This window comes from Dama dama, chromosome 21, assembly GCF_033118175.1.
Source record: "Dama dama isolate Ldn47 chromosome 21, ASM3311817v1, whole genome shotgun sequence".
NCBI classification, from domain to species: domain Eukaryota; kingdom Metazoa; phylum Chordata; class Mammalia; order Artiodactyla; family Cervidae; genus Dama; species Dama dama.
Genome location: NC_083701.1, coordinates 2,445,337 through 2,460,135, shown reverse-complemented (window position 1 = coordinate 2,460,135; position 14,799 = coordinate 2,445,337). Strand labels below are relative to the sequence as shown.

Sequence of the window (14,799 nt, the reverse complement as noted above, 5' to 3'; positions counted from 1 at the left end):
AGGTGTTGCAGAGGTCACTTGGGGGCCAGAGGCAGCCCCTCTCAACCCCCCTTTGCCTAGTAGTCACCCCCTTTGTCCTTCTACCCACTCTCCTGCTGGACCCCTGGGGGCAGGCATTCCCCTGCTGCAAATCCAGATCCGGGACCCACACCCTGCCCGCCTGCTCAGCGGGGCATGATCAAGGAAATAAAGGCAAGAAGGAAAAAAGAAAGGGCCTGGGGAAACATGCAGGCAGGAAGTGGTTGAAAACCCACCTAGCTACCAGACACCCAGGTGAGAGCCTCTGGGCTTTGGCTCTGCGTTCAGGGTGCAGCCTCTGGAGACTGGGTCCCCGGGAGTCAGAGAAGAGGGCAGCATCTCCTGCCACACCTGGACTCAGGCAGGGCCCCGAGAGCCGCCGGTCTCCAGGTGAGGTTGGAGGGTTTGTTACAGGAAGAGAAGGAAGTACCCGGCCGGGTGGAGCCTGACGGAGGGGGTGAGCCACAGGGGAGACGCCTTCCCTAAACCCCTTCTCCCCTTTCTGCTCCAGCAGGAAGCGGCCATCCTCACGGACCCCAGGAAACCCTCCCCAGAGCAGGGCTGACTCCTGGAAGGGCAGTTCCCTGCAGTTGGGAAGGGAAGGGGCGGGAGGAGGGGTCAGGATGGGAGAGAGCGTCCCATGAGAACTAGGATCTGATTGACCTCAAATGAGGGGGTCCAGAGCAGAGAGACCCAGAGGATGGGCGGGTGTGACTTGGGGAGCTCTGGGCAAAGCCTTCTCTGTCCCGCCTCCCTCCTCCACTCCCCCTCAGGCTAAGCTGGTGGTGTCATGGGAGCGCTGGTTCTAGCCCTGTGGGCTCTGCTGGTGTCTTTGGACCCTGCTGGTGGAGTCAGAGAGCCAGGTAAGGACGGCCCTGTCGGCTGCGGGGGCTCCTGGGGGCGGTGGGCACATCCCACGGCGACAGCCCTTAGCTGGGCAGGTGCGCAGCGTGCTCCTCCGCGCCGGTGCTGCCCCGCAGGGAATAACCTGAGCTGCTACCAGTGCTTCAAGGTCAGGAGCCCGGAGTTTTGCTTGCCTACAGCGTGCTCCTCCACTGACCAGGTCTGCGTCTCCCACAAGTTGATCATCACCCTGAGTGAGTACTTGGCCAGCACGGAGGGGGACTCCGGGAACTTGGCACTGGATCCTTTGGGGTCTCAGTGGGGAACTGATGGAGGCTTCCCTCAGGGGACCCCGGCCTGCGCCCACCTTTGCCTGATCCCCATCCTGAGCACAGGGGCGGGGCCAGCTGCTCAAGGTTGAGCCTGGGGGCTTCTGGAGGGGGCTGTCCAGTCTCTCTCCTTCTCTGGGGTGTCACTAAACCATGTGCCACTTGGCAACCCATGATATGATGTAAGGCAATGCATACAGTTGTCATATGTGTGCGTGCTCAGTCGCTCAGTTGTGTCTGACTCTTTGCAACCGCAGGGACTGCAACCCGCCAGGCTCTTCTGTCTTGAATTTTCCAGGCAGGAATACTGGAGCGGGTTGGCATTTCCTACTCCAGGGGGATCTTCCTGACTCAGGGATGGAACCCAAGTCTCTTGCATCTCCTGCATTGGCAGGTGGATTCTTTACCACTAGCACCACCTGGGAGGCCCCGTGCAATTGTCATATATACAATACAATAAGGTTCAACATAGTGAATACCATACATGCAATAGATACAGCACACACACACACACCACACAACAGCACAGCATGAGGAGGAGGTCTCTTCCAAGACGACCTTTTCTTCTGCAACTGGGTTGTTCTGAGTGTCCTGCTTCCCTCCGGAGCTTCCTTCCAAGGTCTCTGCACATCTCTGAGTGAAGGGGGGACAGAAGCCCCAGCTGGGAACAACCGGCTCTCCGGTCGCCCTCCCTTTTCTCTCTGCTCAGCTTCCCCCATCTCCCCAGAACTCCCAGGCCCCTGGCTGCCTGGGTGTCCAGGTTGTGCGTGGCTTCAAGGAAAAGCCCAGACCAGGGCCAGCAGCCCTGAACCTTGCCTTTGCTGTGACCTTGAAGGTGACCTTGGGCAGCTGTGCTCCCAGCGCTTCGCAGAGCCTGGCCTGTGAAAGGGTCAGGAGAAGGTGTCAGTGCCCGCTTGGGGACTGGCCTTCACCACCCACCCTGGGCTCTTCCTCTTCCTGGATTCTGTCCCCTTCCCCACAGGACTACGGGTAAAGACCCTGCTCAGCAAGCGCTGTGCCCCTAGGTGCCCCAACACCAACATGGAGTTCAAATGGCTGTCGGACTCCAGGGAGCTCAGCAAAATTGTCCGGCAGTGCTGCTCCAGATCTCTTTGCAACGGGGCCCCCGCCCCACAGGAGGGCCCCTGGGCCCTCTCCCGGGGGCTCCTGCTTCAGGTGGGCCTCAGCCTCCTCTGGGTCCTGCTGTGAGCTCCTTCCCTCAGCCCAAAGCACACCCTGCCCCCGTCGCTCTCGAGACCCTGGGTGGGACATGCCCCTGAGGTGGTCGGAGGTGCCATCACCTCACCATGGGCCTGACCACCTCTCCTGTCCCCAGTAGGGGCCCTTCACTCACACAGCCTGGGATTGTAGCCCCCGCTGTGTTGGAGGGGAGTGGGGAATGCACATTTCTCAGCTTGGGGTAACAGCCCCTGCCCTGAATGGATGGTCCAGGCGCTGGTGTTGTGGGAAAAGAAGTGGGGAAAGCCAGAGGGTGGCTCTGGCTCTGGCTCTGACCTGCTCTGTGCTCTCGGCCCCTCCACGCCCACCATCCTGGCCACCTCTGTCCCTGGCTCAGGCAGAGTCCTGCAGGGGGACCGTGACCATCACTCCTTCCAGAGACAATAAAGTCACTGCTTGACCACACCCCCTCCTGCCTCCTCCTCGTCTCTACCCGCTATGCCCAGATTCTAGCTCTTCGGCCAGCTCTCAGCAGACCTCTGCGGTTGGGGTGACCCGGAGGTCTTTGGATGAGAGTCCCAGAATACCCACCTTAAAGAGGGGCCTCTCTCCCCTTCACTCAGGGCATGTATTTTCATGCTGAATTTAAACCCCGTCAGGTCCCCTGGGCTGGCCAAGCAGACTGGTCACCATCTACTGCTCCCGTCTCCCCGCGTGAGGTTCCTGGCCCACTGAGGCGTAAGGAATCTCACTTCCTGAGTTTAGGCAGGTCCACAAGGCCAGTGCAGAAGGGAAACGGTCACCTGGTAGAGCTGGGGTCTTCCCTCCAAGCTAGGATCTGTGTGTGTGACCTGGGTCAGAGGCCACCACACCCTGCCTCCCCACTGCCCGCTGTGCAAGCCAGTCTTTGCTTCCCTCTCCATGGAGAGGGGCATCTTGAGGGCTGAGCGTCCTGGTCTCTGTTCTGGACAGGGGGCCTGGGGCCGTAGGACTTCTGGGCACACTCTCAGCTAGAAATCAGAAACTTTCCTGAATAAATGGATAAATGAGTAAAGAATGAGTGAAGGAAAGATGAAGATGATTGACAACCACATGAGAAAGGTATTCTTGAGCCGTGAGTAGCTGTCTCATGGTGGCTGAGCAGGTGGGCTGAGAAGAAGCTGGAGCCGTCCTCAACCACTCGGCTTCCCCCAGTCCCTCTGACCTGAGATAATGCTGGGTCACAAGCCTCCTGATACCACACCTTCCCGCTTTCCCCGGGCCTAGCAACACGTGGCCACCCAACCCAAAGCTGCTCGGCGCCAAGGTGCAGGCACCACTGTAGCCATCCTCAGCTTCAGGATTTTTGCTGCAGATTCTTTGGCCACTGGAATCTTTTTTCACAGTCTCTGTTGGGAAACTCAAATCCGGCTACAGCCTCCACTCCAGCAGGTGTCCAGCTTCGTGCCGACACTCAGATGCGCCCAATGCTGTCTCCATCTGATCACGCCTTGCCTTTCTCTTCTGCCCCACGTCCTTCATAATTGAGTTTCTGATTCTCTTAGTTTGTACTACCTTAACTTTAACTATAAAATGGATTTGGTGAGCCAATGTTCATAGATTCCCCATCCCCTGACCTCTGTTCACCGGATCTGCCTGCAGGGTTCTCCCTGTCCTCGTCCTGTCGTGGGGCCTGATCCCACTGATGGAACCTGGGTGTCCCCCAGATGGCCCGCAAGAGGTCAGGGCTCTGAGAAGGCGGCAGGGGAGGGACTGTGAAGACCAAGGAGGGAACGCAGGTGTGGGGGCATCCTGCCGCTGCTTCCACTCCTTGTGCCCGAAAGAGAGACCCGAGCACTGCGCGTTCCCACCCGCCGCGTGTGGTCCAGCCATGGGTCAGGCCGCGTGTGAACGCCACACGCCGCAGAGCCCAAAGGACTCTGCTCTCCTTCACAACCTGTCCCCCCGCCCCAACCCCACCAAGGTCTTCTGCCCAACCTTGAACAGAACAGTCTCATATGCTCACGTCGTTCCAAATGTCCAGATTTTTATCATTTAACAATAAATTACCCCACAGGCCATGTTCTCTGACCATATCCACTTAAACTAAACATCTATAACAAAGAAGATAAACTTTTAAATCCCAACTATTTCTGAATTGTTACATTTCATTAGTTCATCTGTTGAACAAGGAATTATAATATTATATTTTTTTAATTCCTTCAATTGAAGGATAATAAAATCAGGACAAACCTCTATTTTAAAAAGAAAGTGGGCAATGCGAGGAAAATGGATAGATTACAGGCTTATGTTATGAAAGAAGATGTGCTGAAACATCAAGAAACCATGTGCTTAAATCTAGAACCTGGAAAAAGAAAAATTAAACCAAAAGAAATCAAAATTAGGCCAAGAGTGTGATTTAGTGAAATAGGAAACCAAAATGAAATAGAGAAGATCCACAAAACTGAGGAACTAACAAGCTGTCTTGACTGGGATGGTGGTACTATCAGTGTTTACATTTGTCAAGCTCAACAAACTGTCCATTTCAACGGGGTGCTTTTTCTTGGGTATAAATCACTTTAGCAGAGTTGATTGAATTGTCACCGAAGAGTCATTGCATGGAATAGGTATGACTATTCAGATGCAATGAAGTATTTCCTAGTGAAAAATACAGATTACCAAATTTGACCCAAAAAGTAAAATTTCCAAGTTCCTTTTACAAAGCAAGCATAATACTGATAGCTAAACCTGACGATGATACTAACAAGAAAATTAGAGCATCTTTTGGATGACTGCAACAATCTTAAATAAAGTAAAATATTAACAAACCAAACTCAACAGCATATTATACAATAACATGACTGTGTGTATCAGCCCTGGAGGCAGGAGTTTAACTGTATGGGAAGGTGCTGGAGACCGTCATACAAAGGTGCTGGACAGAAGGATCGGTACTTCCTAACGTTGTATTTGAGACACAAGCAAATGAAAATAAACAAGGAAAACTAGAGGCAAGAGAATGTGGGAATTACAATCTCTATTGCAACTAAATATTATGTTTCAAAAACCCTAAAAAATCAATGGTAAACTAGCAAAATCAATAAAAATCATACAATAAGTTAGTAGAATACGAAACTGAAGTGAAAATCATAGCCGTTTTATACACAGGCGATAGACGACCAGAGGCTGCAATGGGAGAGAAGTTTTTATTTACTATTGGAGAAGAGGGACCTAATATTTAAAAATAAATCTGACTAAAAATATGCAAAATCTAGAGGAGGAAAATTCAACAAACTCCCAAAAGATGCAGCAGTAGCTTTGAACAACTGTAAAAACACTCCTTACTCTAAATATCATTAAAATGTCAGTTCTTTCTAATTTATAAGATTTTTAATTAATGTGATTACCATAAAGATAACAGTGATCTTTTTTTCAATTGGACAAGTTGAAAGACAGGTAAACAAAAACATTCAAGATCAGTTAGGAAAAGAATTAAGTTGTGGGAGTAATTCGTACTACCAGAGGTTAAAATATAACTTCTAAGAAAAAAAAATTTAAACAGTGTGTTACTGTCCTGTGAATGGACAATCAAATGAAGTAGAATAAAAAGACCAGAAATATACCCAAGAACATACGGAAATTTAGTGTATGATAAAGGCAGAATCTCTACTCAGTGGAGCAAAGATGAACCTTTAAAAAATAATTGGTTTGTGAACAAATAAGTGACTACTTAGAAAAAGTCAAAATTGGATCCATACCCATGCATCCATACATCATACCTGAGAATAAACTAAATATTAAACAACTAAAACTATACAAATAGCCAGAGAAACAATATGTGAGTATCTTCATAACCTGGGTGTGGAAACAGGCTTTCTATATGTAATTCAAAATCCAAATGCAAACAAAGAGAGACTGATTTGTTTACATACAAATATAAAGATTTTTCATGACATACACACCACCCCCCCAGAGGATATAAACAAATTAAAAAATTTAGGGTGAGGGAAGGGGGCTGAATCAAATATGAATGATACATGAAAAAAATTAACAAAGATATATGAGATAACACATAAATATAAAAAAGTATGCTTGCCCTCAGTCGTGAAGTAAATTCAGAGAAGATGGAGCCATACCTGCCACGGAGGGTGTTGTGCAGAGTGCGGGGCTACAGGGTCAGAGCCAGCTCTGGCTCGGAGCGGACAGACCGACACTCTCCTCGCCCACTGGACGCAGCTATAAAACCAGAATGAAATACGTGGGGAGGCCACATGAGGACTCCGAACAGAAAACAGTAGTAGAAAGGTTGGGAAATAAGACTTCAAAGTGGCACCAAAGTGTGGTAAGGTTCCCCCTTTTCATTCCCTCTGGTTTTCTCTAGACTTGACCTATGACAGACAGCCCACTCCACACACCTTGCTGGGTCTTAGTTCCCTGACCAGGGACTGAACCCGGCGCTAGCAGTGAGAGCATTGAGTCCTGACCACGAGACCGCGAGGGGATTCCCAAGACGGCCCACATCCTGAAAGTGAGCATGGACAGAAGACCTGACTCCCTCTTGGGCTAACTCAATGAGGGGAAAATCTCGACTTCAGCAGGCCGCAACACGCCTGAAGTTCTGAGAGAAGGGAACTGGCTTCTCCAGTCAGAGGATCTGTGACCCCAAGTCTGTGGGGTAAAACCCACTGACGTTTTTCTCTAGATCTTCCCGCCTTATGACCCTAGGTGTGGCTGCAATGGTGGGAAGTAAGCAGCACTGTGGAATAATTAAGCTCCAGCTTTCTGACTAGATGACGGAAAAGAGGAGCCGCACGGAGCTAGAAAGTGCCAGAGGGACTGCAGGGAGTGAGAAGCCTGGGAGAGAAATCCCGTAAAGATGTTTATGAAAAGATGGTCTTCCCAGGTGGCACTAGTGGTAAAGAATCCGCCTACCAATGCAGGAGATGTGGGCTCGGTCCCTGGGTTGGGAAGATCCCTTAGAGGAGGAAACAGCAACCCACTCCAGTATTCTTGCTGGGAAAATTCCATGGACAGAGGAGCCTGGAGGGCTACAGTCCTTTGGGTGGCAAAGAGTCAGACACGACCAAAGTGACTTAGCACTTAGCAGGCTCACTCCTGCGCTGAGCAGTCCAGTGACAGAGGCTGCAGCTGTCGACATCCCTCCCAAGCTCTGAGCTCCTATCAGGAGCTCACAGTGTGAACGACCCTGAGGGAAGGTCTCTGGTGGTCCTTCCTTCCCACAGCCTGGGCATGGCTATGGGAGTCCTGGGTGTGTTTTAGGCACCAGAGGGGGCTCTGTGTGTGAAAGAGTGAACGTGTGTGTCAGAAAGCCTGTGATAGTGTGAGTGTGTATAACTACAGTGCAGGCGTCTGGACCGAAGCCAACACCACCATGAACACACCACATTTCCTCCACATAAACAAGCCCAAATGAACACACTTTCCACAACACAATTGGCTGTCACTCTTCAAAAGTGTCGAGGCCCTGAAAGAAATCAAGACTGAGGCCTGTTCTAAATCAAAGGGACCTCAGGAGGCCAGACAAGCGGGTGGGACCTGAGGTTGGGTGTGTGGTGGGCAGGAGAAGGGCAAGGGGGCTCAGGCAGACTCAGGAAGGGTCTGTAAACTGGATCATTGTTGCATGTCAGTGTTAACTTTGTCATTTTGATCACTGTACTATGGTTATATGCAATGTTAAAATTTGGAATATCTGTGTAAAGGGTTGTATAGAACACTTCTATACTTGTTTGCAACTTTTTATAAGTCTGAAATTATATTCAAATGAAAAGTTTACGCTATGAGCCCCTATTAACAGAATCCTAGTCTTGTATTGCTCTTTCATATAACTAGAGAAGGATATAGATTTTGCCCAAACTACCACCCTTCACTTTATCCAAAACATTTGATAAGTAGTATTTTCCTTATCTATTCTGGGTCTTTCAAAAAATATTTAAGGACTTCTCTGGTAATCCAGTGGTTAAGAATCTGCCTGCCAATGCAGTGGACACCAGCTTGATCCCTGCTCTGGGACGATCCCACGTGCCGCAGGGCGACTAAGCCGACGCACTCAGAGTCTGTGCACCACAACTGGAGAGGAGATCCCACTCCCCTCAGACAGAGGAAGCCTGAGTGCAGCCAGAAAGAAAAAAATGCATTTCTAAACCCAGTTAGTGTTAAAAATGTTAAAAAACATTTCAGATGTCCTCTTCTTAAAAAAGCTATGCTACTTTGAAATGCTTTTTTTTCATTTCTACATGTGAAAAAATATTGTACTTATCTTTTTTGTTGTTGACTTCTCACTTAATTGCACCTAAGTCAGAGTCTATAGTCCCGAGGTATGACATAAAGAGTTTTGAGAAATGATAAAATCTGGACACTTTGAACAGATTTGAAGCACTGGAAGGTCTTAGTCAAGTCTTGGTTGCAGCACCTGAGTGCCAGGGGCAAGGGTGTTTAATTACTGCCGCAGAGCCATGGGGCCATCTGTTCTATGGAGTGTGAACTTGATACAATGAACTGTCCTTTCTCACCCTGTCCCTTGGCCCCCACTCTCCCGGGCACTTGGGGCTCTCTGTGGACCCCACAAGCCTCTCCCCCACCTCTCCACGGTGTGGGCTCCCTCCCTGCTCCACGGGGCCAGTCACATCAGAGCTGATGGCTGAGTCTGCTGCTGGCCTGGGTGGGTGGGCCTGCAGGTGGGGAGACCCTACCCTCTCCCTCCCACCTAGCTGTAAGTCAGTTCCCCCCCCCCCACCCCGGGGCCTCAGAGGCTGCATATTTAAGACCCCCAGGAAGCCTTCATGAGAACAGGGTTGCTTCTTACTTGCATCGGGGTGGAGCTCAGGTCTGGGGTTCAGGTGAGGGTGCCTGGGACCAGAACCCACGTCATCAGGACAGACGATCAGAGAAGCCATGAGGACAGACATACCTGGGCATCAAGGGTGTGCCGGGTGCGGGGCTGAGGGAGATGGGGGCGGGGAGAGCAGGAACAGGAGAAGCCTGAGGCCAGAGGTGTGAGGGTAGGCAGCTCCTCTGCCTCCCCCCTCACAGGCCTGGCTGACCGTGGCGTCCTCCTGAGCCTGTGGTGGGCCCCGCTGTGTGCAAAGAGAGCTGAGGCCAGCAGAAGTGGAGGGGGGCCTGCAAGGCCTCTTCAGCGTGGGTTCAGGGCTGTGTGGACAGGAACCACGGAAAGGGAGGATAGTGATGCCAGCCTGCAGGTGTTGACTGCTGAGTGTCTGAGCCGGGTCCCAGGAGGCACTTGTACTCAGGGCTGGGGGTCAGCTGGGGCACTGGGAACCTGTGGGCACCAAGGGTCTCAGCGGGCAGTGGCGGGGTGGTCGGTCCCTGGGTGCACCTGAGTGGACAGTGTCCCACCCGGCCTCCCCGCAGACCCCGGCCTCCCAGCAGATCCCAGCCTGCAGTGCTAGCATGGCCAGAAGGCCGACTCCTCCCCTCACTGCTTTAAAGCTGCCTGCCCAACCCCCCGCCCCCAGCACTCATGTTGCTTCTCCTCCAAGGCCGTCTCCGGGTGGGTGAGTCCAGGGCGGAGCTCAGCTGTCAGCCTGGGGGTCCCTGGTGCGCCCTGTGAGTGGGGTCAGGCGTCTCCCCCTCCAGACACCCCATGCTCTGCTGCTTCCTTCCATGCAAAGGCCACGGGAACGTCCCAGAGTGAAGGAGGGGGTGACCTGAGTGACCTCGGGAGGGCGTGCTCTGGAGGGGGCGTCAGGCCAGGGGCCAAGAGGCCCACAGAGCCCCACGGAGACCCCTCCATTTCACTGGGCTCAGAGGCTGCCAGTGCTCCCCTCGGGTCCTCTCCCCACCTCTGCTCTGAAGGAAGTGACTCCAGGGAGCCCGTGCCCCTGGAGAAGCTGGTCCTTGCTTCTGTCCCCCCCTCATTTCTCACCTGTCCTTCCACTTCTACCCTCCCTGGGGGGGGTGGGGTGGGGTGGTGACAGACCCCTGGGGTGAGCCCCAGAGCGGGCACAGGCTGCCTGGAACTGCGAGCCTTCAGGCCCCGGCAGCTGCCCTCACCTGCCCCATTTCTGGAAGAGGGGTCCGCAGACCTCCTGTGGGTGTTCCAAGTTGTGCTCCAGCTGGAAAGCCTCTTTATGAGGTTGGGTCTCTCCTACCCCACCCAGTAGGAGCCGGGGTGGCTGTTTGGTGATTTTCTCCCTATCTGTGGATTGTCAGAGGGACCCCTGCAGGCAGGCCCTGGCAAAGATGTCTAAACATCCCTGTCTGGTACTGCTGAAAACTGGGCCGAGCCCGCCCGGCCCCCTGCGGGTGCTGGGCAATCCCCTGCTCCCCTAAATTCTGCACCCCCACCCCATGGCATGCTAGAGAACAGGGCTGTGGGGCTGCAAGGCTCACTCTCCGGGACCTGCTGAACCCGCAGGTGGTCAGGAATGCCCTGCCTTCCCCGCGGCCCAGAGGCCTAGCTGGGAGCAGCCCTTTTCTCCATCTCAGGTTCTGAAGAAGAGACGGTGATCCCCAGAGGGTGACCCTCGGAGCAGGATCAGACCCCCAGAGAAACATCAGCACACCCAGGCCACCCGCTGCCCTGTGAGCCTGGGCAACTGCGGGCCTCTACCCTGCGCGGTGGGCTCCTGCTCAGCCAGGGGCCCAGCCTCTTCCAGGCCCGGCTCTGAGCACCCTGCTTGCCCGCCCCCCGGCTCCACAGTTGCTCAGGCTGAGCTGCCGCCCATGGAAGGTGCAGGGTGGGAGGCGGTTGGCACCGGTTGGAATCCCGAGCACAGCAAACAGGACCGGTGCACTTCCTTGTGCTGGGGCCAACACGGAGCTACTGCCCTAGTCGCCAAATCACAACCTGCGTCCCTCACAGGGAGGGGCGGGCTCCCTGTGACTCCGTGTGGGCCGGCGAGGGGACAGGGCCGGGTGTGGGCTGGGCCTCTAGACAGCATACTGCAGTCAGCTTGGTGAAGCCACGCCCGCCACTCTGTGCCTGGCTATGCTGCGGGCTGGCTCTGGGCAACAGTGGGGTCCTGGGACGTCCCCTCCCGTGACCTGGACTAAACTAGAAGTAACTCAGAAAATACCTGGAGTTCAGTCCTTTGAGCCAGTGACCATGGACCTTTTCTGACCATGACATCTCCAGAAACATGGCATGTGAATACACACACATATACACACACACACATAGACTCACAGTCACATGAATACATACATATATACACACCTATACACATCCACACATATCCACATTCACATAAACACACACACATACATACATATATATATACACTCACAAGTACATGCACACACATGGATAAGCAAGATTGTAACACACACCCATACATGGGAAGGAAGGGTTAACGACTGATCCACCTTCCTCCCTCCCCTGAGGACGCCTTGGAGAAGGAGAAAAATTAGAAGAGAGAAAGAGGAAACCAGCCGGCAAACATCCTCATGAACTTGCCACTCAGAGCCTCATAGCAAACAGACAACGGGGTGTCCTCACCTTGGCCTGTTCGACGTATAATAAACACATCTGGAGCTGAAGGGCCTGGCCCTGGGAAGCGTCAGGTCCTCCCCTGAGATGACTGGCATCTGAGGGGGATGTTTGTTTCAGAGGAACCACTCAGTCCTGGCCGTGGCCTTGCACACTGCCGAGCGCCCCTCAACCTGGACCTCAGCGAGGGAGGCATCGGGGAGGTGCTCGGTCCCCGTGTTGCCCTGCCTCCCACAGCAGCTGGACAGTCCAACTCCCAAACTGCCTCCAGTCAGGGCTGTGATAGGATCGCTTTTGTTAGGATGACAAGAAAGGGTTAGTTGCTCAGTCGTGTCCAACTCTTTGCAATCCCATGGAATGTAGCTAGCCAGGCTCCTCTGTCCATGGCATTCTCCAGGCAAGAATCCTGGAGTGGGTTGCCATGCCCTCCTCCAGGGGATCTTCATGACCCAGGGATCGAACCCACATCTTCTCTGTCTCCTGCACTGCAGGCGGATTCTTCACCACTGAGCCACCAGGGAAGGCCCTTGATGAGAAGAGAAGGAAGTGGGAAACCGAGGCCCTGGGAGCCAGGATGCCGGAACACACACCCCTGACAGAGGACAGCGGAGTCCTGAGGCAGCCATGGCGACCAGGTGCCACCAGAGTGGGAGACAGACCTGGACCCACGGAGCTGCCAGGGGACAGACAGAGGGACGTGAGGAAGAGGAGTTTATTCTTCTGGCTGCTGTCAGTAGGTAAAAGTTAGCCCTTGAGAGGAGCTGGGATAATGAGAAAGAGGTCTGACCAGTTTTCTACTCAATGGAAAGTCTTTTCTCTTGTGACCCATTAAACAGATGCCACTCTCTGGTAACTCAATTAAGAACTGATTACTCAAAAACCCATGCTGTGGTGGACGGCCTTGCCAGGTAACCGTGGAGTCCCACAGCTGTGTCATGCAAGAGCAGGCTGCTTTGGGGAGCAGTGGTGGCAGAAGACCCCTCACCGCTTTAGCAGTGGAAGGGTGCAGGGACTCTGTCAGTCCTCAGCTCCCTGCCATGCACTTGCCTCGGCCCAAAGTAGCAGCTGCCTTTTTATGCCACTTCTGGAGCCTGCTGGGTCCGCTTCTACCCTCTGAGTGGTCAAATACCTCGATTTGTTAGAGCTCCCTGACATTATACTCCCCGTGTTGAGACAACCTGGGTGATTTCTGTCTCCCCAACTGGCACCAGCCCAGCCACTAAACAGATGACTCACTGGGGTGTTTGAATTTGGGGGGAAAATCACTTTCCTCATCCAGGAATCCTGTGATTTCTGCTTACAAAGCAGCTGGGGAAAAAATCTGAATGTGAAACGGGCCCTGAGCATAACCAAACCTCAGGACTCTCAGGGGACATGGCCCGGCAGTGTCCTCAACAGACCACAGCGCGCTCAGGCGATATTAGAGCGGCTGCGTCTAAGGGGGAAGAGGCACGGCCTTTGCTGAAACCAAAACTGCTACTGGGACTCCAAGGCTGCCTGAAGAGCTCCTCTGGAGCCCCCGGGAGAGCCCTCCAGCTAGATTCCTCCCCCCAGCAGAACCCTTGAGCTGGACCCCCCAGGGAGGGCCCTCCGGCTGGACCCTGGGGACTCTGCCGTCATCCTCACTGCTTTGCCAGCAGCCACAGCTCAGCTGCTCAGCCACCTCACAGTCCATGCCCCAGGGACCTCCTGCATCAGATGTTGGGTAGATTGGACTGGCTGCTCTGCTCAGTCCTCAGGGACTGAAATCAAGGTGTGGGCCAAGCTGGGCTATTGTCTGATGCCCAGGGGCCTCAGACAGAACTCTTTATCTTGTGGGGCTGAGGGCCCCCTTCCCTTGTTGGGGGCCACTTGAGACCCATTCCTTTTGGGTGCATCTGTCTCCCTGATGCCCCTTCTGCAGGGTGCATGAGGTTCAATGGGCTCCCGCACACCTGTGCACCTCAGGGTAGGCACCATGTCTGCAAATCCCTTCAGGGCATGGAGCCCAGTGCTTGCTTGGGTCACTGGGACAGGAATCCAACTCAGATTCCTGCTGATTTATGCACTCTGCCTCACAGCATCACCTGGACCATCTAAGTGTGAAAGGGAAGCAGCGTGCCTTGGTCCCTTGATTCCTAGACCAGCTGGAGCCGTTCAGCACACCATCCATGACTGCAGCTACCATCTGCTTCCCCCTCCTCGACGACCTGCGGAGATAGCGCCAGCGACGCTGGGGGCTGGGAACGCTGAGCAGCCTGGCCCGGTTCTGGGTGGCTGGGCCTGCTGAGCCCCTGCCTGTTGTTGGGGGGCGGGGGCAGTGGCTGCCCCCCTGCAGTGTCAGAGCGTGGTTTCTCCCCTGGATATGCCCAGTGTGGATGGGAGGGCACTCGAAGCCTGGACAAGACACCCACCCCCACCCTCCCCACCACCTCAGGTGCACTGGGAGATCCACTGCAGCCTCCAACATAGCCAGGCTGCACAGGAGTCTGCAAGAAGTGCCCTGGGAGTCTACCCTCAGGGACACACCACATAGACTCCCACACTCAGTGACGGAAACATGTGTACTAACTAGCCTGGATGGGACTGGCCCCTCTCTGCCAGAAGTTCGGGGCGGTTAGGATTCTGTCTTGGGTTACTGAGTCAGGCGGAAGTAATGTTCCTGGGAGCTCAGCATCATGAAGAAAAGGACCTGCTGTCCACAGTAGGGACACCAGAGGGAGAGCCCTTCCAGGAGACTGGCCTCTGCTGGAAACTAGCTTGGGAGGCCAGTAAGGGCCAGGGAACGAGCTAGTCAAGAGGTCACACTGCCAACAATCCAGAGGTCACGCTGCCAGCAACCAGGGGGTGGGGGGGCACCTCCCCCAACCCAGGAGGGCTCTATGCATTCCCGTCACTGTAGCACTGTGGCACCTGGTGCCTTTAGAGGGCAGTGGCGAGCAGCAATGGAGATGCAGACACAGAGAACAGGCTTATGGATAAGGGTGGAGGAGAGGAAGGAGAGTG

The 14,799-nt window shown here is 53.8% G+C and overlaps 1 protein-coding gene across 1 annotated transcript; it reads left to right on the top strand.

Moving 5' to 3' along the window:
- Window positions 1–747: 747 nt before the first annotated feature.
- On the top strand, window positions 748–14,015 carry LY6L (lymphocyte antigen 6 family member L). Its single transcript, XM_061123904.1, has 5 exons — window positions 748–881; window positions 999–1,115; window positions 2,173–2,366; window positions 12,306–12,360; window positions 13,936–14,015. Exons 1-5 carry the CDS (start codon window positions 809–811, stop codon window positions 14,013–14,015), a joined length of 519 nt encoding a protein of 172 aa, XP_060979887.1. The 5' UTR covers window positions 748–808.
- The last annotated feature ends 784 nt before the right edge of the window (window positions 14,016–14,799 follow it).